A 24,617-nucleotide genomic window follows, 5' to 3' on the forward strand; every position below is an offset into this window, starting at 1 on the left:
CTCACCCTCCATTGAAAACTTCATTTTCTTTTCTTTTTCCTATATATTCCCTTTTTCTTTCTTTCTAATTTGACTAAATTAATTAGATTAATACGAGATTAAGTAATGTCATGCATAATATTTTTTAATAAAACATAAAAAATATTCACGTGTTAAAAATATGAGCTCTCTGCTAATAAGATTCACTTATATAAACTTCAAATATTTTATAAACAATTGGTCGAAAGAAGCAGTTTCCTTACAATGGAAGGTGCTTAGTGCTTAAACCAAGGTCTAAAACCAGAATATTTAAATGGCTGCTAGGCTTAGTACTGTCAATTTGATATAAAATATATTTTGATGGAAATGTGAAAACAAAGGTCCAAAATCAAAGTATATTTTAAATGGGTATTGACAGAAAATTTATAGCATGCTCTGCTTATATTAGACCATGCATGACAAAATATATTATTCATCATAATAATATGGACTATATAACATTAGAACATTGCATGCAGGGTCAAAATCTCATTTTATTCACCATGAAAAAACCAAAGTTCATTTAGCTTTTACATAAAAGAATACAAAAATATAATTAACTTGAAGAATATGTACAACTAACTGAGAACAAAACTGATAATCACAGTGTGCTAGACTGAGAACCTTTTATGACCAACCAAAAAAAAAAAACAATTAATAATTCTAATGACAACAACAATGTGAAAATTTGTGTGTGCACTAAGTGTTTTATTTTTTTTATTTTTTTAAGCTAAGTAATTGCTAACAATCTCTATAGACAGAAGAATCAACCACAGAAGAACAAATTTGCTTTTTAATAACAGAATTAATTAAATCATGATTACTCGTTGTCCCGCGTTGAATTATTGCATAATCTGAAAGCGACGCGCCCGAGTTTCGCCCACTGAGTTGACTCGCATCAGGGATCGACTCGCTCGGCTCCATTAACTCAACGCCTTTTCCCTTCAACATGATCTCGTTCCCGCCGGTGAGTTGACTCAGTATCGCTGACTCGGATACTGAATTCTTCCTCTTCCTTTGCTGCATCGCTGCCCGCACGATCTCCACCACAACCGCATTTGCTAACCGCCGGACGCCGCGAGCGCCGCCCATCACGACGGCAGGGTTGACCTGGCGCTGGCTCGTCCGACTCGCGTCGTTGTTCTTCTTCCCGTGCTTCGCAAACAGAAAAACCGACTCCGACCTCCGATTCCTGACTCGGCCGAGCGGGTCATTCACCACCGCCGCGTTCTTCACGTCCACGAGCATCACGTGCTTGAAATTGTGTCTGACTCGGCCAAGCAGCATAGGGTAACACGCCCACCGCCGTAGACTCAGCGGAACTCGGTCCAGAAACCCTGCGAGCGAGTTCTCCGGGTCAAGCTCCGCCGCGTCGAAACTCAGCACCGATCCGTAACTCAGCATCACTTCGCCACCGCCGCCGCGGCGACTCGACTCACCGTCACTCGAGTTGATCCTTGTTTTCTTCCCCCATAGCGGTTCAGCGATCTCCTCTCCCTTCTTCCCAACCCTAACAAAGAAGCGAGTCACATCGAACGTTGACTCAGGTAACTGGCTCCATCGAGTCGAGTTCAACTCAGAGTGCAGCTCAACAAGCGAGGAGAAAGCTTCGTTCTCTTCGCGAATAACCGGCGCGAAGGAGGAGGACAGAGAACGAGAACTGAAGAGAAAAACGACGTCGCTTCTTGCAGTGAGTCCTGAGCGGTGGATTAATCTGAGAAAATAACGGAATTCGTGGACGGTGGTTTCGTCGGCCACGTGGCAGATAACTAGATCGGTCATTGCTCTTGTTCCTCTACGGTATAAGGTGCCCATTCTCTGAAGTGCCTTGGAGGGAGAATGTGAATGTTGTGATTTGAAGGGCGTGTTTGGCCAGAAGCGCTTTGGTAAAAACCAATTATTGTGGTTTTGGGTTTTAGATTGGACGAGTTTAGTTGGATGGTGGTTGCTATTGTTGTTGTTACGATGAAGTGTGTTAGTGGGTTCAAATGTGGAGAGCGTGAAGAGAAGGAGAGTAAGGAAGAAGAGGAGTGCGCATATGGAGATAGTTGATTGGGTCTTGGAGAGAATAAGGTTGTTAGAGTTGGTTCTCTTGAAGGAGGTGTTTGTGTTGGGGGCATTGTGGTTCTGAGGGAAGAAGACTAAGAGAAGACCCATGTCGGTGGTGTGGGTGGTGGTGGCTGTGGCTTTGGCTTTTGCCTTTGCCATTGCCATTGAAAGGAGCCCCATATGTGAAAACGGGTGTGTGACTGTGTTTTGTTTGTGTGTGGAGAGAGTGTGGGAAGTTTTTTTTTTTTTTTTTTTTTTTTGCTGGTTAGTGGTGAGTGGCGATGGTGATGGTGATAGTGAGTGCTGTGTATGTGAGCTTCAGAAAGTGGTGGTCTGGTGGATGCTCAATAGATTAGTATATGCAGTTACTGTTTTTTTTTTTTTTCCTTTTTCATTTTTATAGCATTTCCCCATATTATTTTGGATTTCTTTTTTTAATAGAAAAATAATAGGAGAATTAAAAAAATCCAAATCTGTGAAATTTGAAATGGTTATTTTTTAAGAGATTTTCTCATAATTTATTATCCTACAAACTTAGCATGAACATGTAATTGAAGAGGAATGTTATCAGAATTTATTGTTTTTAGTTATAAGATAGTTATTAATGTTTAGAGTAAAGAACAAAATACGTTTTTGAATTACTATATTAAAAGAATTAGACTAAAAAATTGAGTTAAAGACTAAATAATTACAAAAAATAATAAATTATGATGATTTCTAATATTTTTCTGTAATTGAATTCAAAAGTTAATAAATATTAATTAATATAATAATAAACATTTTGATGGTTTTAATTTTTTATACCACCAAGATATTATATTTAAGGGGAGGAATTTTTTTTTTGGATTCCTGAATTTCGAAATTTTATTTAAGAGTTTGTTATATCCACAAATTAAATTTGAATCTCCAACACTTATCTTTTTTTGGTGACTTCTCCAACACTTATTTAAATAGACTAATAAATTAACTATTAGAAATAAATTTATTTCAAGACAAAATTTATTATAGTACCAATACTTTTTGATAGAAAAAAAATGTAAAATTATTAGTATCGATTTAAATATAGAACAAATTTATATTCATTAATTATTATTTTTTTTAAAAAGTCAAATAATTGTAAAAAATAGTAAATTTATTAGTAATGTAGTATTATTTTTTTCTTTATCAATTTTTTACCTTTTTTATATAAAACACATTCATTGTCCTTTTTCTCTATTGTTGTTTTCCAAATTGTTATAATAGATGTAAATTTTAGGCTTACAAATAACACTCCCCTTTCTAAAATATTGTTATGTATCTATTAAAATAATCGGAAAATGTTGTTCTTTTTCCTATTATTGATTTGGAATTTTAAAGGAAAAAGAAAAGAGCAGTCAGACTGGGACAGGATCTTAAGATTCTCAAGTCTTCTCTGATTTATAATTTATTTCTTCATCTCTCTCCCCCTTCTTTCTTCTCTTGAATTCTATGATTAGATTCATTGCAAATCAATATCACATAATTATTTCGACGAGGAATATCACATACAATAATTATTAAGTAACTACTGATTAATATATTGTTAAATAATAAATACCACTGGGATATAATTGTTATGACTTATGATAATACGATATCGAAGGAATCACATAAAATTAAACTGTTACATGCGTGAATGATTTCTTAATTTTTGTTCGTTATATACTCTCCGCAATAATTACTCATCGATATTCAGAAAATCTGGGCGATAATGATTGTGAATTTTAAAATTCAATTTTTATGTTTACTTTAAACTAATATTATACGTTAAAATAAAAATAAGTGAGAAGATCAAATATCAACTTAATCTTAATCTGAGTCACAAAAAAAAAAAAACCTTAAATCTTAAACTGTCAAAAACAATTAGGGGTGAGCACGGATAGCAGGTACCCGATTATCGGTTCAAATCTGAATTGAACCAATTAAATTGGTTCTGAAATTAACGGGTAATCGGGTTCAACCCGAACTAAATCGATGACTTTTGTTAGTGATTGATTTGGGTATCGATTTTCGGGATACGGAATCTGAACCAACCCGCGAACCTGATCATATATTAATTAAATAAAAAAACTAAAAAAATATATATGGCTTTTCTATTAGACAATGATTATTCATTATTAATATGTTTGGATTTTAATGAATTTAGTTTTTAATGTATTTGGTGTTTACATGTTTGAATTATTTCTATTGATGTTACATGTTTATTGTACTTGTTGAATTTTTAAAAAAATTTTTTTTTTATGAATTTTAAAGTCATCGAATACCCAATTATCCGAACCGAACCAATCCATTCTTAATCGGTTTTGTTTGGTTCGGATACATGTATAAAAAAATACAAATTCAAACCAAACCAAATCAATTACATTTCGATCGATTCGGTTCTAATTTTACCATAAATCCGAACCAAATCGATCCATGCTCACTCCTAAAAACAATAATGTACATGATATTATTTTATTATATTTAATAATTGATGAACCAGTAAAAAATGACACATATACACGTGTCCGGTGAGTGTGCCGTCTGCACCATACATTCACACCTGGATATCATGGAAAACGGCGTCGTATTGGACAGCCAAAGATTCAAAATAGCAGCTAAAAGAGAAAAAAATGAAAATAAAAATAAAAATAAAAATGTTTCTGCCGACAGAATTGCACATAGTTAGGCATATATTTAAGTATATCGTACAGTGATAATTTCAACCAAATTAAATTTATGTAAGCTAACTCCAACTTAATTCTAATGCTATTCAATACCGAATTTACTTTCTTAACTATAGAGTATTATGAAAGCTCTATTAGTTTTTATACACTTTTGTACCCACAAATTAAAGAAACACGTACATGAAGTAAAGTTACGAATAGAATATTTAGTTTAATTATGTGCTTCAAGCTCTAAATATTAACTTGATCACTATATGAATAATAATAATATTCCTAAAACATTGTTCTAGCTAGAATCTAATTACCCATGCCAAGGATGCTAATTAATATGTCACACAAGAACTTCAAAAAGAAACATTTCAACAAGAAGATCAAATCCACTCTAAATATGGTATCTACCAAAAAAGCTACTACCCAAAGAGTGAATTAAAAATGTTCATTGCATGATTGTATATCATTAAGATATTGACACCGAAATTATTGGTTGAACGTAGAAATGGCATAGACTTAACATTGGAAGTAGTTACTAGCCCTATGATCAAGCCATTAGAGATTTTAGTTGGGGTATTCAAGTTTTGGTGAGGTTTAAAATTCTGTTTGAATTTAAAACATATTTTATCGGATTTGATTTTTTTTTTTTTAATTTTTGGGTTGAGTTTTTTTTTTTTTTTTTTTTGGGTTGAGTTTGAGTTATGTTTTAATCACCTAATCTGAAATGAAGTTATTTTCTATAATTAAAAAATATATTTTAAAATAAAATTAGTAATGTCATGTTATAATTTTATAATTTAATTAATATTTTTTATATTAACAGTATTGTTTTTATTTTAAAATAATTTATTTTAGTATAAATATAATATAACATTTATTAAATGTAATTTTAAAAAATAAGATTTTGTTATTTTAGTATATAAATTTTACAAATTTATATATACTAATTTTATATCGGATCAACTCTTTCGATTTAATTTGGTCTATTTTAAATTATTTTTTATTCAAATCAAAATAGACTCAGTGACTTTTTAAGATTGAATTTAAATCTAATTAAACCTGATTTGCCTGATTTATAAACACCTCTAATTTTTAAGTTTAATTTTAGTTTTAAAAGTATACTATAGTATAATATTTGATAGTTAAAATCAATTTAATAATGAGAACATAATATAATGTTATGTGTAGTGTACAAAAATCTTTTCCTAACCTAATGCTCAGGTTTCAACTTCTTCATTTCTTATGCTGTAATTGAATGCATAAACAAGATTTATTTTTCCCACTTAAACAACTATTTCGGATGGATTTAGGAAAGGAGTTAATTAAATTATATTCATAATTTGATATATGAATGTAGGATAGAAATTAGACAAGGACATTGAATGAAGAGGGGGGTCCCAATATGGATGCAGTACATGGGACTTGGTGTCACAAAAACTGTAGTAAGATTAGATCCAATAGAAGCTTCCACGTAACAAAGCACACACAAACACATGGTCATAAGGTGAAGAATCATGAACAATAATTATCAAATTTTCATGTACAAAAGTACTACCAATGTCTAAATCTAATGTATGTATATGTGTATGTGTGGTGGCTCAAACACCAGCCCCTGGCTCTGGGGGTCCTGCTACTTGTGTCGGCACCTTTGGAAAGCTAAGCTTGTTTTTTACTTACCCCCTTTCGAATCACATGAACTAATTTATATGTATTCATTATCATATGATAATGTGGTTATGGATACATCAAAGTAATTGACTGTCAGAGTATGTCTTTAGTTAGTATAAGTTGTTTATTTTATAAGCAAGATGACTTTCACAGTTTCACTCCCCATAGAAAACTACATAATAGTAAAGTCTCAAATAAATTCTTTAAAATTTATACTTCGAATAAATTAATTCATAAAAAAAGTATTAATATAAACTTTTAAGATAGCAATATAAACATATTACTCTTAAAAGGATAAAATACTAAATTAGTTTTCTATATTTGCAAATAATTTTATTTTAATTCTTAAGGTTTAAAGTGTCTTATTTGAATTAAAAAAAGTTTCATTTAGCTCTAATATAGTCCCACAGTAAGATTAAAGTTAAATAAATAACGGAATGTCCTACATGACAGCATTACATGAATAAGGTCGATAATATGGAGAATAAGTAGAAGCTCCAGAGGCACAAAATCAACAGTGGATGCATCAATACATTTATTTATCATTTTTTTACAATTGAAATGAAATATTTTCTATAGAACTAAAGAGAATGATAAATAAATGTATTGATGCCTCTGAAATTTGTACTTGTTCTCCAAATTATCGATCTTGTTCTTGTATTTATGTAGGACATTCCGTTAATTATTTAATTTTGACCTCACAATGGGATTACATTAAAGCTAAATGAAACATTTTTGAATTCAAATATGGCACTTTAAACCTTAAGAATCAAAATAGGATTACGCTCAAACATAAAGAACCAATTTAATATTTTACTTTATTTTTAAATTAACTCTTACGATTAAAAATTTAAGATAAAAAAATTTAATTTAAACTAATTTATCCATATTTATTATTGAAGAACTTTGTTAATATCTTTTTTTTAAATTAATCTGTTTAAAATATAAATCAGGAATTTATTTGTCAAAAATATAGATTCACCAGCGAGATCAAGTAATTGGTAAATTCAATTTCAATCGCATGAATGTGGTGTCATAACTCATCATCTAGTCTTTCAATCAAAGGGCCATCAAGGATTCAAATTCCACCACAAAACACATAAAAATTCTTATATTTAGGGCTATCTTTAATATTAAGTAAGAGTATTGTAATTTCTATTAATTATATAAATTTTATTTTTTTTTTGTACTATATTCTTAATCAATATTTTTAATTCAGGATTTAATTTTTTTATTTTTATTAATAAATATTAATTTTTAAAAGTCATGTATTTTTATTTTTTCGATGCGGATTAGCATTTATGACCGTGACTAGTATTTTAATTTCAAATGACTCGCAACAAAAGAATTAGTTATTAAAGTGATGCCATTATTGGTAAAGAAAAAAAATAAATAATTGGTAAAATCCATAATATTGCTTAAATTAATGCCGCCCATGTTAATATGACATATTGACAAATAAAAAGTCAATAATTTTATGCAAAATCCATGAATAGAATGAAACAGAGTATTGAGATGCAATAAAGTGAAACATAAACAAAGGAATACCGGGAGGGAAGTGATTGAAAATTTTGTGCCCATGTGCCCTTGTTGCTGCTTCAAAATTATTGATAACCTTCACCAACAAGTTTCTTCCATAGTTTCTATTTATTTGGGTTATTTTATTTTAACAGGTTTGACAGCTACAAGCCTTGACAATGTGTACCTCCCTCTACCCTCTTACATAAATTTCGTGGAGTACACTTTCCATTGAATTTGTAATGTGCAAAGCACTTGTTCTTATAAAAACTATTCCCAATTTGATAATCTGTGTGAATGTACCATTTATGAAGTCACCAAATCAAATTGTGGCATGAAAGGTGTAATTGCGGAGAGCTAGATATTCAGAGGGATTCATTTAATTAATGGATTTAAGAAGAGAAAAAAAAGGCCTTTTTTGGTTGAACAAAAATATTAAATTAATAAATGCCAAAAACGATTTCAATAAAAATATTATTTTAATAATGTGTTAATAAGTTTGTTTGCCTTCAGATCCATCATTTGATGCTCCTTTTTTTTAAAGCTATTGGCATATTTGGATAAAATTTCTAAAGTGAAGATTGCATTTGGAAAGGTTTAATCAAGCAATTTCACTAGTGAATCAATAAAATAAAAACCGAGGCTCATTTTTTTTTATTAATCTAAGAATAAAATTTCTCATTTTACTCTCTAAGTGAAGATCATCATTTTAAAGAATCTGAATTTGGTGATATTTAGACTATAATTATAACAAGTGGATAAAAAAATGGCATTATCATATTTTGTTGTCAGTATATATTGACACATAAAACAGTATTGATCTCAATTTTATTTAAAAAATAAAAAGCTTCAAAATGATCAATCATATTAGCTCTTCCTAAATGGAAGGTGTTCCTTTTCGTAGGACAAGCATGAGGCCAATAATACAGGCCCAATATAGCCCAATTACACGGTTCAATGTTCAGAACCATAACATAGTTGGGCCTGAGCCCAGTTCCCTCCAAAAAAAAAAAGAGACGAAGAAATATTATTCATTTATTATTTATAGCTACAAATACAAATTTACAAATATCTCATTTTATCCGCTTTTCAGCTCAGTCATCTTCCGCCGATGGCCACTACCACCACCGTACCTCACTGTCTCTACCAACTTGGGGGCACAGCCGCCCCTGAGTCAACTCGCATGCAAACCGCCATCTTTTGCAAGAAAAAATCCAGTAAGACGGCATTCGAGGAGACAAAGCAAGGCTTCGTGGACTACGACCGCGGCCAGCACGACGTCTCCGACAGGCTCTCCGGCCTCCGGAAGGACGACATCCCCGGCCGCTACCGCGTCCGAGTCGCCGGAGACCGATTCCAGAGAGACTGGACCGTCTCGGAGGTCGTCGACCAGGTCCTCGCCCTCACTCCTCGCGATGACATCGACGGACTACTGAACCGCTGGGTTGGGCGCTTCGCACGCAAGAATTTCCCTTACCTCATTAGAGTATTATGATTTTCTCGCTTCATTGAATCGTTTCCAATTGTGCCGTGCTTAACTGCTTCTTATCGATTTTTTTTGTGTTGTTCTTTTTTCTTTTTGTAGGAGTTGACGCAGAGAGGGTCGATTGAACACTGTATCGCAGTGTTCCGGTGGATGAAGAACCAGAAGAACTACTGTGCGCGTAATGATATATACAACATGATGATTAGGTTGCATGCTAGGCATAACCGAACTGACCAGGCGCGTGGATTGTTCTTTGAGATGCAAGAATGGAGGTATGGTACTCTATGCAATGGAGTTAAATCGGCGGAATTCAATGTTTATTAGATGTTATTCGATTTGGTTTGAATGCAAATAGAAATTGTTCTTGGACTAAGTGTTTGTGTTTACTTGCTAGTAACTTTAATTTTGCGAAGGTTGTTGATAATCCTTGTTTTGTTTGGTTTTGTACTTGATTGTTAATTTATTTACTTGTTTAGGTGTAAACCTGATGCTGAGACTTATAATGCTCTTATCAATGCGCATGGTCGAGCTGGACAGTGGCGTTGGGCGATGAATATCATGGATGACATGCTGCGAGCTGCTGTGTGTACTCTGTATTTTTCTTCCCTCAATCTTTAGTGAGTCTGACTTGATGTGAACAACCTTCTTTTTGTATTTATCTTTTGGTATCATATTGTATCTTTTATTTCTTGATGAGCACTCCCGAAGTAGAACCATAAGATATAGTTTTCCATGCGATCTTGGTTGCGACATTGATTCGAGATTCCATTACATATAGATATAGGTTGTATTTATTTAATTTGATGATGGGAAACCTCTTTCTCTCTCCCTGTGCCAGTTGGTTAGTGTGAACCAATAAAGCATATAGGTTTCATTCTGGTCAGTGTTTATTTGCTCTATGTATCATCCACTTTACCCTATACTAGTTGGCGATGGGGTCTTGGAGCAGGTTAGAAATGAGTAATCAATCCTGATGATGGGATATTTGTGATTTTACCAGCCATGCATTAATTTCTTTTAAAGATACTCTGCTGTTGTGACTTAAAATTTAAAAATAAGCACTTTGAAGGTTTGTATCTTAACTGAAATTTTAGTTTGTAACAGACTGACACTTCTATTATTGCAGATTCCACCAAGCCGGTCAACTTATAACAACTTGATAAACGCCTGTGGCTCTAGTGGAAATTGGAAAGAAGCACTTAATGTTTGCAAGAAAATGACAGACAATGGAGTTGGGCCTGATCTTGTTACACACAATATTGTGTTATCTGCATTTAAAAGTGGGGCTCAGTATTCAAAAGCTCTGTCTTATTTTGAACTAATGAAGGGAACTCACATTCGTCCTGACACAACTACCCTTAACATTATTATCCATTGTCTTGTGAAGCTTCAACAATATGACAAAGCCATCGATATTTTCAATTCCATGAGGAGAAATAAGTCTGATTGTCGTCCTGATGTTGTAACTTTTACCAGCATCATACACTTGTATTCTACATGTGGGCAAGTTGAAAATTGCGTGGCTGCATTTAATATGATGCTTGCAGAAGGGCTGAAACCCAACACAATCTCATATAATTCATTAATTGGTGCATATGCTGCTCGCGGGATGGACAAGGAGGCACTTGCGGTTTTCAATGAGATCAAACAAAATGGTTTCTGGCCAGATATTGTGTCCTATACATCTTTGCTTAATGCTTATGGAAGATCACAAAAGCCTCAAAAGGCAAGGGAAATATTTGCAATGATAAAGAAAAACAGATTGAAGCCTAACATTGTTACTTACAATGCACTAATTGATGCCTATGGATCTAATGGTTTGTTGGCGGAGGCAATTGAAATATTGCGTGAGATGGAACAAGATGGAATTTATCCAAATGTTGTCTCAATATGCACTCTCTTGGCTGCCTGTGGGCGGTGCAGTCAGAAGGTGAAGATTGATACAATCCTATCAGCAGCTGAGATGCGAGGCATTAAATTGAATACGGTTGCCTATAATTCAGCTATAGGAGCCTATATGAATGTGGGGAAATATGACAGAGCTGTAGGCTTGTATAAATCTATGAGGAAGAAAAATATAAAACCTGATTCTGTTACTTACACTGTGTTGATAAGTGGTTGTTGTAATATGTCAAAATATAGTGAAGCCCTAGTTTTCATGGAAGAAATGATGCATCTTAGACTAACTTTGTCCAAAGAGGTCTACTCTTCTGCCATATGTGCTTACAGCAAACTGGTAGGGGTTTTGTTAGGACTTAGAATGCCTCTCCTCCGAGTATCAATAAAATTTGAGACTTGTGTATCTTCTCTTTAATATCTTGTATATGGTAATTTTTTAGGGACAAGTCATAGAAGCAGAATCCACATTCAACTTGATGAAATCATCTGGTTGCTATCCTGATGTAGTTGCATACACTGCAATGCTTGATGCATACAATGCAGGAGGTAAAATAAATTTTAACCACTGAATGTTAGGACTGTATTAAGAAATGTATGTCTTAATTTTCAACACTATTTTAATTTCAGAGAATTGGGAAAAGGCATATGCACTCTTTGAAGAAATGGAAGTAAATGGCATCAAGCTAGATACGATTGCATGTGCTGCCCTGATGAGAGCTTTTAATAAAGGTGGTCAACCAGGAAGGGTCCTCAGTCTTGCAGAAAGTATGAGAGAAAAAGATATTCCTTTCAGTGATACCATTTATTTTGAAATGGTATCTGCCTGTAGCATGTAAGTTCAAATTTAAATTTGTCTTTATATCTCCAGTCTCCTCAAATTCCTTTTACTTTTCTAGTTTTCTTTTACTGTGTACTTTCTTGAAGCTTCCTAAAAGGTTCCTCTCTTACTGTAGTGAATCCTGTCTAATGTCTTCACTCTTTTAAGTTTTAACAAACTTTTATGAACTTCATATTCTGAATTAATTGCACACCTCATCCAACATACTCACATTTTGGCATTTTTATTTAGCATATATTATTTCCAGACTCATAACATTATGTTAAAATTTTGATATCACTGGTGGAACTTGAACCAGAAAAGTGCGTTCTTATTATGAAATTCTAAGTTTCCACATTTAGGGGTGTTCATGGATCGGATTGTATCCGCAGATCCGCGGTAAATATCCGCATCCGATCCGCAAATTGATCGGATCCGATCCGATCCGCACCCTTTGCGGATCGGATTGCGGATATCTGCTCTACATCCGCGTATCCGATCCGTGGATCCGCACAATAATAATTAAATATATATATATGTTTAGTATTATATTTACTTGTTTGTATATTTTAGTTAGTAATTATTATTCATATATTGTATTATTTTATTTTTGTTATTTAAAAAGAGTTTGATTAAAAATATTTTAGGAATAAATAAGTTTAAAAGTGTGAAAGAAATATTTTTATTGAATTTTTTACATTGAAATATGATTAAAAAGAGAAGGATCAATTATGCGGATATATCCGATCCGATCCGCAGTGCGGATCGGATCCGACACTAAAAAGCGCGGATATCATATCCGATCCGATCCGCGTACAGCCACATTGTACAACACTTTGGTGCATTTGATATTACTTTTTCCTACTAAAGCACATAATATTTTATGAAAGACTGGATAGAAAACAAGAGGATAGATGGATATTACTTACACTTCTTTAATTGATAACCATTATTATAGTGTGGTAATATTTTTATACAGTTATGGTATTCTATTATCATACCACTGTCAAACTAAGTGTATTTTCAATAAAGATTGCATGATTGGAGGACAGCGGTTGATATCATGAAGTACATAGAGCCCTCACTTCCTGTAATTTCGTCTGGATGCTTGAACCTTTTCCTCAAATTTTTAGGAAAAAGTGGAAAGATTGAAACTATGTTGAAGGTATCTCTAATATTCTCCCAGATAATTGTTATAACAACCTTAAATATGATCTCCCACTAGATTGGTATCTCTTTCTCGCTACCTTCCTCTCATATTGGCTTATTTTTCCTGCATGCAGTTATTCTACAAGATGTTGGCATCGGGTGCTGATATTAACCTCAACACTTATTCTGTTATATTGAAAACCCTCTTATCCTCTGGAAACTGGAGGAAATATTTAGAGGTCAGCTCTGTCAATGTTTGTGGCTTTGTGTGGTGTGCATTAATAACAATGATAGAAACAGGTTCTACGTGCACATTCTTTAGTTGGTTTCCAATAGGAGGGTGATTTTCTACATTTTTTCAACTAGGCAATAACAGATTGTTAGTTTTGTTGCATGCATAGAGTTTTAGTGCCTACAAAATAAACTTCTCAAAATAAGAATCATGAAATCACTATAAATAGGATCTCCCATTGTCAAAGTGGTAAGTAAGTGCCTTCAATGAGACTTATACTAGTCCTTTGGAGACTTCCCATTTGTTCAGTATCGTGAAGTCTGATTTTTCTGAACATTTTATGTTGTAATACTTCACATCTGGAAAATTAAGCAAATTCTGATGCAGGTACTACAATGGATGGAGGATTCAGGAATTCAACCATCAAACGAAATGTACCATGATATATCCTCCTATTCACATAGATGTGTTGGGGCTGAGAATGCTGCAGTCGTAAAAGAAAGACTTGGTATGGAGATTCACACTGTATTTCCTAATATGCATGTGTTTGGTATTTGGGTATTGTCATGGTATTTAGAGAGGTCAGGCCTAACATTTACATTGGTCATGAACTTGTACAGAATCCGTGAAGGGAAAATCCAGGGAACGAATTTCTCCAAGTCAATCACGTGAGTCCGCTGCACTCAGCTCACCCTTGTTTTCGAATTAGTTATTACTTAGCTAACATGCTGTACCAAATCTAATTTCCTCTATAGACACAAGTCCATAAGATAATTGGATGAGTGATAAAAAAGTTATAGTTCACTTCTATTGTGAGCTTGCTTAAAAGGAAAAAAGAGAGAGAGACCAATGTGGTATAATCAAGGGATAAATGTGATATTAACTAACCTCATAATTTACTGTAAATTTTAAAGGCTTTGTAGTGTAACAAATTGAGCAATAACTCAATTCTGATCTGGTTTCAAATCTCCCTCCCTAGTATCACATGTTCTGATATCATCATCAAATATCATCAGTCAAATCAAAGTATCAAACATTACATTGATCAAGTATATTTGTTCAATTATACGTATATGACATCTTATTCTATATATGTTTTATCTGTGTCATTAATCAAGTAGTTTTGGTGCCTCAAGCACCACCATTTGCCCACCCATTTTCAAAACCATTATCGAAAACATTTTCCATACCATGGATACATCTCTCTGGAATATCTCCATGAACATGGAAACACAGGAAGAATTGGCCTCCCATCTGGGTAATTTCTGACAATGAAACGTCCAGTTCAATAGGGGTGTGAATGTTCAACCGATCAACCAAAAAGGGGTCAAGTGCTTGTTCTGGCAAGTCTCGCAGTACAACAATGAATAATCTGGCAGCCTAACCATGGTCCAATTGTTGACCACTAGCCATGCAGTGTTATGGTTGTACCCTAGAGCTGAGCATTACAATGTATATGTTTCAAAAAAAAAAATAATAATAATATAAGAAAAAAGTTTTAGAATAAAAAAGAATAAGAGATTTTGAGAAGAATTAAAGGAGAGATAATTTTATTAAAAAAAATTTTAAGAAGAAAAGATATAATTACTAATTTTTTGTTTGTCAATTACATTTCTATTAAAATTAGTAGTATCAAAAAATATTTTAAATTTAATATTATCAAGAAAAAATAAAAAAAATATATAAGGACTAATTGGATTAATTTTTAAAATTTTAGGGATAAAAATGACTTATGTTTGAACTTTCAAGGACTATTTCAGAACAATTTTGATTATTAATTCAATTGTTAACAGTTATCATTTACTCTGAACAGTTTGATTGATTTAATTGTTAGTATCGACAATACCAAATATTCATTTTCATATGCCGGGTTACCACTAAATGAATGACAATATGACACGGTATGTAGCTTATGAAAATTGAATCCATATATATAAAACAAAGGAAGTAGCAAAACAACGTTACTCTTTGTCATCCAAAATAAATTATCCACCCCTCATTGTCTGGTTTTGCGAATTTTTATAAAACATACAAATTAAAAAAGAAGCCATTGGAACAGGGAAAAAAAACCCAGACAAATCTGCTCAGAGAGTAATTCTGTTCTTTCTATTATTGTGTGGAGAAATAAATTAGAGTACTTTTACTGGGGAGGTCTTGAGTATCGTAGATCAAGATGCCATATGATTACATGCAATAATAGTTTGGTCAAAGTTTGAAGTAACGGTCATTTTTCACAAAATTCAGAACTCATTGTGATTTGTGGCTTTATTCCTACACAATGCTAAGTTCCAACTACCGAGCATGTGTTTTACTTTTACAGACATGCTATTTATTTTTTAATCCTTTTCATGATAAAGGAGTCAAAGTGCCAATATGCCTGCATTACAAATACAAGGCATTTCTGTTCAGTCTTGAAAGATTACCATTTGGATGTAACGTTGTTTGGGTGATTATGGATCGACTAATAAAGTTGGTTCACTTTTTATCTATTCGAATGAGTTGTACGTTGGAGGAGCTAGCATGTTTGTACATTAAAGAGATCGTGGGGTTGCATGACGTGCCTACCACTATAATATCCGACAGAGATCCTCATTTCACCTCAAGGTGCTGGGGCTCTTTCCAATGGGCATTTGGAACTCAGTTAAACTTGAGTACTGCGTATCACCCTCAAAGCGATGGTCAATCAGAGAGAACAATCCAAACCCTAGAGGATATGTTGAGGGCTTGTGTTTTGGACCAGCCGACGAGTTGGGATCGGTATATGCCACTAGTAGAGTTTGCGTATAATATCAGCTACCATGCGAGCATCGGAATGACTCCGTATGAGGCTCTGTATGGGAGAAAGTGTCAATCTCCTCTATGTTGGTATGAAGCTGAGACAAAAAGCTTGTTAGGGCCTAAAATGATAGCTGAAACTACTGAACAAATCAAGAAAATCCAAAGCCAGATGCTTGTTGTTCAAAGCCGTCAGAAGAGCTACGCCGATCAGAGGCGGAAACATTTAGAGTTCGAGGAAGGAGGGCATGTGTTTTTGAAGGTTACTCCAACAACCGGAGTGGGTAGAGCAATCAAAACAAAGAAACTAAACCCCCGTTATATTGGTCCGTTTCAAATTCTAAAGAGGATTGGACCGGTAGCTTATTGGATTGCTTTACCGCTGCATTTTTCGAACCTGCACGACGTGTTTCACATGTCGCAGCTTTGGAAGTATACTCTCGATGCAAGTCATGTTCTAGAACCCGAGTCGGTTCAAGTAAAAGAAAATTTGACACTTCTAGTAACCCCGATGAGGATTGACGACACCAGCATCAAACGATTGCGTGGGAAAGAGGTTTCATTAGTTAAAGTAGTTTGAAGTCGGCTTGGTATCGAAGAACACACTTGGAAACTCGAATCTGATATGCGGAAGGACTACCTACATCTTTTTTCAGATAACTGAATCTGAATTTTTTGAAGGCAAAATTTTTAATTAGGTGGGTAGGATGTAAATTCCGTAAAATTAACAAATAATTAGTCAATAAATTAATTTTTAATAAAAGAGACTAGAAAATTGAATTTTAGAGTTTAATGTGGCAGGATCAATTAAAATATGAATTTTGACACTAATTTTAATTTTGGGCCGAACAGGCCAAATTGGACCTGTATTAGGCCCAAGGCCCAACCCAATGACTCTTTAATGAAGGCAACAGCCTTCCCTTCTTCCAATTAAATATAACACACGTTGAAATGAAGGGGAGCTCGAAAACCCTTGCCCCAAATTCAATCCGGAGTTTCGATCACCGCACCGTTTGTGGCCACGCGACCGCAGCGTCGAGCTCTACAAAATCCAGTCCTTGATTAGGTATGGAATCCACTTTTTCCTCCCCAAATTTCGAAATTCAATGTGTAATTATGTTAAATTTTGCTTGATTTCGGTGTTTAGGTTTGAATTAACTTGCGAGTATTGCCGGATTTAGCTCACTTGAGCTGTGGGTAAGGTAAGCACCCTCAAATCTTTGGTATATATGTTAAATTAGTGAACTATATATTCATTGTGGTGATAAATGTGATCTTAGATTGAAATTGGTTGTTGATTGGAGTCAAAGTGAGAATTTGGAAGCATGAGATCAAGTTTTTGGAGGCTGGGTTTCGTTGGTGAGGGGCCGAAGTTGAGGAACTTGTGGTATGGTGAATGCTTGAGGTGTTCCGGGATTAACGAGGAATCGGCCAAGATATGGTTTCGGTTTCTTGTAACTAAAATATAATGTGTTGTGAAAACTTAGGCTATATGACCTAGGATAGGTTGAACCATGTATCGTTGTATATTGTGTTGAATTGAATGTAAATGTGGAATGGTTGAGTTGGTTATTATTAGGCACGAGAAAGTTGATGGTGTTGATGAATATATATATATATGAGTTGTTGATATGAATTATGTTGTTATTGGAAATGAATTATTGTGTGGAAGTGATTATATTTGTGAAATTAGTAAAATTGGTGTAATATAGAGTAGAATTGGTATATTGGAAAATGTTGGGACTTGGTTTGATGTGGTTTGGCAAGTTTTAAAATGGGATGGAATTGTTATGTTGTGAATATTGAGGTTTAGAATTCTTGTGAAATTTTGTCAAAGATTGATTTTTAACGAAACTTCGGCGAGTCATAACTCGGCTTCCGTACCTCCGATTTTTGCCAAATCTGTTTTGAATGAAAATTGGGTCCGAGAAGTTATACGCGTCGGAAGTTTAGTGTGTAAAATTAAAATTCTGCAGCACTTAGCCATTTTTGCCATCCTGCAGAATTTGCGTACACGACCACCTACATGCAACGCAGCCATTCCTTTCGGGTTTGGTGCATCGCGTATGTGAGCAGGGTATGCATACGCGAGAACTGGGTTTTTGAGGGGTTGCGTACACGACCACCTGCATGCGATGCGGCCATTCCTTTCGGGTTTGGTGCCTCGCGTACTCGCGCAAGCCAAAATACACCCCCGTGTATGCGAGACCATCCATGCATACGTGAAGCCTGTTTTCAGAAAAGTGAATTTTATGGTTTAAAACATAATTTGGAACCTCTAAACCTATATTTTTACTCTTTTAGCCCCTAAACCTTAGTTGTAAGTTGAAGGATGAGGTGAAGTTAGGAAGGGGTGGTAACTTGGAGATAAAGAAAGCTTGAGATGAAATGAATTATATATGAGAAGTGCAAATATGTGTTATGTATGTGATGAATATGGCCATTGTGAATTATTATGAATGAGTATGAGTAACTATAAATGAACATGAATTATTATGAGGTTTATGCACTTCTTTATTTGAGATACGAGTTTTTCTGGGTAGATGCAGTGGCTTACCACCACGTGCTCCAAGTTGAGACTCGATATTCTGTTGACCCTACGTCGCAAAATGTGGTCGAGCACTTTAACTCCCTGGAAATTCCCCCAATGAGAGGAATTTATTTATATTTGAGAAAAAGCTATGCATAGACTCTTCCGGATGCACGCACGAGGGACTGTCTAAGGTTTAGCAGCCGGACATATCAGGTTGGTTTGATAACCGACAGATGAGACTCATCAACCATAAGGCAGGCATACATCATATGCATTTGTCTATTTGTTTTGGTTTGCATTCTTGAGTTTGCCAATTTGATATCCATGCTTAACTACTATATGCTTTGTTCTTTGTATTTATAAACTACCTATGTTTTCCTTGTTTATTGTTTGTCTGTGCAACTGAGACACCCATCATCTAGAGAAGGAGTGACGAGGACAGTTCTACCGGTATCCTGGAAGGTTGGACGAAAGGCGGTGAACTTAGGGACTTAGGTTAGAATTGTGATAAAACCAGGAATCCTTAAACTTAGATACCTCGCCTTATTTTATGGTCTTAAATTTTAGTTTTAAGTTTGAATCTTTTGTCAGAAGTTTTAAGATCGCCTTTGGCTTTTCCGCGACATTATATGTTAGTTATGTGGGCACTGTTACCATATTGAGAACCTCTAGTTCTCACCCCATACATATTTTGTAGTTTTTAGATGCAGGGCGTGAGGCACCTCGTTGAGGCATTCTGGAAGTTTCTGAAGCGAAGAACTCTTGCCTTTTGGGATTCTATTTTGGTTCTTGATATATGTGTAGATAATTTATATCTCCATTGTATATATTATGTTTTATCCCTCTTAGAGGTTGATTTGGAGAAACAGGTTCTGTAAACAATATTTTGGGTCTTTTTGGGATTCTTATGTATATATGTAGATATGTTTATATGCTCCGTCCGGTTTTAACTTCGCGAGCCGAGTCAGAAATTTTGTTATCTGTATCTTGGAACTCTCTTGTATATATATGGATTAAGTACGATTTTGATCCCTAAGATAGGGGTTAAAATTTTGTTGTCCCCGGTCTTTTTTCGCTATAAAATGGTCCCAAAGATTTCAATTTTTTTTAAATCATCCTTTGGACGAAAATGCCCTTGCTCTTTCGTCTCCAAAATGCAGAAACAGAAGCAGGCAGAAGCAGAATGCAGAAGCAAAAAGCAAAAGCAGTGAAACAACAACCACTAGAAGAATAACACCAACAACAATGGATAATGAAATCAGAGCAACAACAAAAGCAAAACTAGAAGCAAAAGCAAAAACAGAAACAGAAGCAGCAATGGCGAGGAGCATCAACGACCGAGCGAGGAGGAGGAGTAGAAACGATGAGCGGCGCGCGAGTGGCGGCGGTGGCACTAAACGCGGTCTCCCTCTCCCTTCCGATCTCTTTTTTCTCCCTTGCTCTCTGTCTCCCCCCTCTTCATCCGTGTGTGTGTGGCTGTTTCCCCTTCCCCTTCTTCCCTCCCCCTCCCATTCTCTTTCTTTCCCCCTCCCCCCAATTCTCTTTCTTCCCCTTTCATCGTTCCCTTTCTTTCGTTTTATTTTATAATTTTTTTAATTAGGGGTAATTTGGTAATAAAAATAAAAAATTTGGTAAAAAAGTACGATTTTAAAACAAACTGAAACTTTGGGATTATTTTGTAGCAAAAAAAAGGCCGGGAACGAAAAAATTTTTTAACCCCTACCTTAGGGACCAAAATTATACTTAACCCTATATATATCCATGCTTAGTTTATTCTTATCTTGCTTCGGTCACGTTAACGTTTACGAGAGTGCTGCGCCTTTTCTATTTAACGCTTTTATCTTAATTTTCCTTCAAAGGCTCCTAGATAAAACTTCTTTTTAACTATATTATATATAAGATTTTACTTTTAGAGGTGGTAATACCTCACCACCTCTATTTTATGACTTAAGCATAAGACTCTATGTGGTTGGGTGTTACAGGTGCGATAGCAGTGACAGGGATGAGAAAGCTTGAGGTTCAGTATAGTGACGTTTAGGGAGAAGTGTGCGAGTTTTGGGATGCCAAATGATGTCGTTTGTGGAAGTGAAAAAAAAAAACAAAAAAAAAATTATGATCCAGTCCGAGTCATGTAAATTGATCGGTTCGACCGGATCTAATAATAATTGTGTTTATTGTTATTGTCATAAAAAACCGATTTTATTCTGATTTATTAAAAAATTCAAAAATAACTGGTTCATTAATACGTTCAATAATAACATGACACGTAAGCATCTTTAAAAAAAGAGTGAATACTCAATCCGACTCCTGACAATTACCTCAAAAAGACTATGAGACCCTTAACAAAAATAAATACCCAATTTGGCCCCTGAATTTTATTTTTATGGGACTGATTAGCCTCTATGCTAAAAAAACAAAAAAAAAGTACTAATCAGTCCCATAAAAGTAAAGTTCAGGAATCGGGTTGGGTATTTTTTTTTATTAAGAGTCTCGTTGTCTTTTGAGATCATTGTCAGGGACCGTTTAAGGTTTTTCTCTTAAAAAGAAAACGTTTTATGCGTCTTTACGAGAGTATCCGCCATAAGAGATTCCTTAGAACTGAAACGGATCCTCTCAATTTTTTTTAACAATTGAGGGAGTAAAGTAGTGACGGATCCAGAAAATTTTGATAGTGGGGGCAAAAAAAATACATATATAATAATAATAATAATAATAATTTTTATAATAAAAATATTATGTGTACATAAAAATTAGTTATCAAAATATTTATTAATCATTATGTATTCGTATATAAATATATGTATTGTTTAATTTATTTTTAATATGTATTTTTTATTTCAATATATATATATATATATAGGTAGTTATTTTTTATGTAAATATAACATAATTAGTTTTTATAATATCTAATTTTATAAATTAAAACACTAAAATAATCATGTATAAATAGGTAAATATCTGTCTTTTTATATAAGATAATGCTACATATTCATATTTTTTTTGTTAACCAAGTCCAATCAAATTTGTCTATGACAACAAAAATCAGTTATGACTAATATTATTTTAAGTTTTATTATTTAACTTGATTAGACTTAATTAGTTCATAAAAAGACTTGGATGTGTAGTATTTCTTTTACATATATATAAGTAAATACTTAGAGGTAACGACCAAATCAGTACCCGAAAGATTCAAACGCTGACATTTTGGTACCTGACTATTGTTATTGACAAAATGGTACCTGAATGTTTTAAAAATTTGCCAAGCGTGTCCTCGTGCTTGCCGGACCATGGCTCCGGCGAGTAAGATGCTTACGTGTTCATCGGTTTTTGCTGACAAGAGAAGTTTATTTTGAGTTAGAATTTGTAATTAAAAATATTATTCCAAACCCTAATCCCTCCCCCTCCTTCATCGTAGCCCCCTTTCCCTTTCCCTTTCCCTTTCCCTCTCCATCGCAGCCCCCTTCCCTCTCCTTCCCTCTCATATCATCTCATCTCATCTCATCTCATTTCTGCAATAAAAAAGAATAACAATCTAATATCTCAAAATTCCATCCTTTCAAAGCAACTACAAACCAAAACAATAGTGGATCTAGCACTAGAGGAGCTACAATTCCTGAACATCCCAGAAATCTGTTACCTTTTCTTCCTCTTCGCTTTCTCTCTCCTCTCCACCGCCGCCTCCGTCTTTACCGTCGCTTCCCTCTACACCAACAAAGATGTCTCCTTTTCCTCCACCATCTCTGCAATCCCCAAAATCTTCAAGCGTTTGTTCATCACTTACCTCTGGGCCACGCTTTTGATGTTCATCTGTAACTTTGTCTTCGTGATTTTCTTAGTTTTGCTTATTATAGCAATTGATACACAGAACTCGTTTCTGCAGTTTTTCACGGTTATTGTGGGTGTGTTGGTCATTGTGAATTTGGTGGGATTGTTGGTGTAGAACATTTTTTACTGTTTACAAGAGTTACCATCACCAAGAGATTGATGAGAGTGCTTTACATGATCATCTTGGTAAGAAATTTGGGCGTTTGTAGGTGAATTTTTTCTTTTTCTTCTTTTTTTAATGTAATTGATGGAATAGTGTAATACATTTGGAAAGAAACACAAATAGTATTGGTAGATTGTAATTTAAATTGTGATATTGTATTCTATTGTGCATGCTTCTATCTGTGCCTTTATATGATCTGCGATGGGAGGGAGAGAAAACAGGACAGCAATGGAAAGGGAAAGGGAATGGGGCTGCGATAGAGAGAGAAAGGGAAGGGGGAGTGTGTTGGAGGGCTGCAATGGGATGGAGGGGGAGGGGGCTGCGTTGGGTAGGGGAGGGCTGCGATGGGGAGGGAGATGGAGGGGAAGTTTGCGTTGGGAGGGAGGGCTTTGGGTTTGGGGGGTGGTTTGCCATGTCACCAAAATACGGTGGTCATTTCAGCATTGTGTTTGCCGGAGATTTGCTCCGGCGAGCACGAGAACACGCTTGGCAAATTTTTAAAATATTCAGGTACCATTTTGTCAATAACAATAGTCAGGTACCAAAATGTCAGCGTTTGAATCTTTCGGGTACTGATTTGGTCATTACCTCTAAATACTTATTTAAAAATTTACTTCTTATACAATTAGAAGTCAATTCTTATTGAGATTCATAGTTGAAAAAGTTCTTTCAATTAATGTAGTTATAGAAAAAAATTAAAACTAATATAAAAAAAAAGATAAATAACACTCTTTCGAGCTGATTTCTAAGAGAAAACACAAATTTCATTTAAATTGAGAATTGATCATTCTAATGACATCTAATATAAAATTTTTAAATTGACTATGAAGTACCAAAAGTTGAGTAAAAAATTATTGTGGAGTCAAATTTAATAATTTAGTGGGGGCAAATAAATATTAGAGAAAAGGACAAATCGGTCCCTGACCTTTTTTTCGGAAGACATTTTCGTCCCTGATGATTGGAAAATACAATGATGTCCCTGACCCTTAAAAATTGTGGACAAATCTATCCCCCGTTAAACTCAGCCCGTTAGCCCCGTCGGAAAATGCTGAGGTGGTTGTCGTGGCTCTGACGTGGACGTAACGGGATGACACCTTGGCAGGACTTTCTGAAAATAGGACATATTAGTCCTCAGCATCCAAAACGACGCCGTTTCCCCCCCACCCCCAATCTTTCAAATTCTTGAACCATATTCCCTCGATTGCATAGAAAGGGTGAAGCTGGTGAATGAAGAAAGGGAGCATGGCATCGATGGGGTATCATCTTGCTCGCGAAGAAGTGGAGGTGTAGGAAGAGAAGAGCAATTCGCTGAAGGTTCTGGTCCTAATGGGAAGGATGGCAAAGATGGGGTGTCACGGAAGTGCTTCTGTGGAGAACACGCCATCATGTTCATGTCGAAGACGAGCAGCAACCCTAACAGATTATTTCTCAACTGTCCGTTTTATAAGGTATGTATAACTATGTAGGAATCTGTTAGTGTTAAGGGTTAGGGTAACCCAGGTTTTCATGGTGATATATGTGGACTGATTTTGTGCAGGTGAGACAACCCCATTGCAAAAAATTTTTTGTGGTTGGATGAGCATATTGGAAGGCTTGGGTTGAGTGATTCAAGGTTCCAGGCAGAGAAGGAATTTGGTGACGTTGAAGAGCATCAATGGAAGCATGGCATGGAAAAGAAGATCAGTTGTTTTGAGAAGAGGATAGTTGCTTTAGAGTCCAAAAAAAATCCAATAAGATGGTGTATATATGTGATTTTAATTGTCCTGATTGCTGGTATTTTAAGTTGTAAGAACTGATTGATGGTTGAATA

The 24,617-nt window shown here is 34.7% G+C and overlaps 2 protein-coding genes across 2 annotated transcripts; one reads left to right on the forward strand and one right to left on the reverse strand.

The window, feature by feature from the left end:
• Window positions 1-492: 492 nt before the first annotated feature.
• LOC112755447 (uncharacterized) lies at window positions 493-2,525 on the reverse strand. The gene has a single exon (XM_025803543.3). It carries the CDS (start codon window positions 2,245-2,247, stop codon window positions 760-762), a length of 1,488 nt encoding a protein of 495 aa, XP_025659328.1. The 5' UTR covers window positions 2,248-2,525; the 3' UTR covers window positions 493-759.
• Window positions 2,526-8,985: 6,460 nt separating this feature from the next.
• Window positions 8,986-14,560, forward strand: LOC112756384 (pentatricopeptide repeat-containing protein At2g41720). Its single transcript, XM_025804966.2, has 10 exons — window positions 8,986-9,414; window positions 9,514-9,686; window positions 9,891-9,996; window positions 10,541-11,650; window positions 11,754-11,859; window positions 11,941-12,145; window positions 13,163-13,295; window positions 13,414-13,518; window positions 13,899-14,019; window positions 14,132-14,560. The coding sequence occupies exons 1-10, from the start codon at window positions 9,040-9,042 to the stop codon at window positions 14,218-14,220; spliced, it is 2,523 nt and encodes an 840-aa protein (XP_025660751.1). The 5' UTR covers window positions 8,986-9,039; the 3' UTR covers window positions 14,221-14,560.
• The last annotated feature ends 10,057 nt before the right edge of the window (window positions 14,561-24,617 follow it).

The sequence above is a fragment of the Arachis hypogaea genome, chromosome 16, assembly GCF_003086295.3.
Source record: "Arachis hypogaea cultivar Tifrunner chromosome 16, arahy.Tifrunner.gnm2.J5K5, whole genome shotgun sequence".
Taxonomy (NCBI): domain Eukaryota; kingdom Viridiplantae; phylum Streptophyta; class Magnoliopsida; order Fabales; family Fabaceae; genus Arachis; species Arachis hypogaea.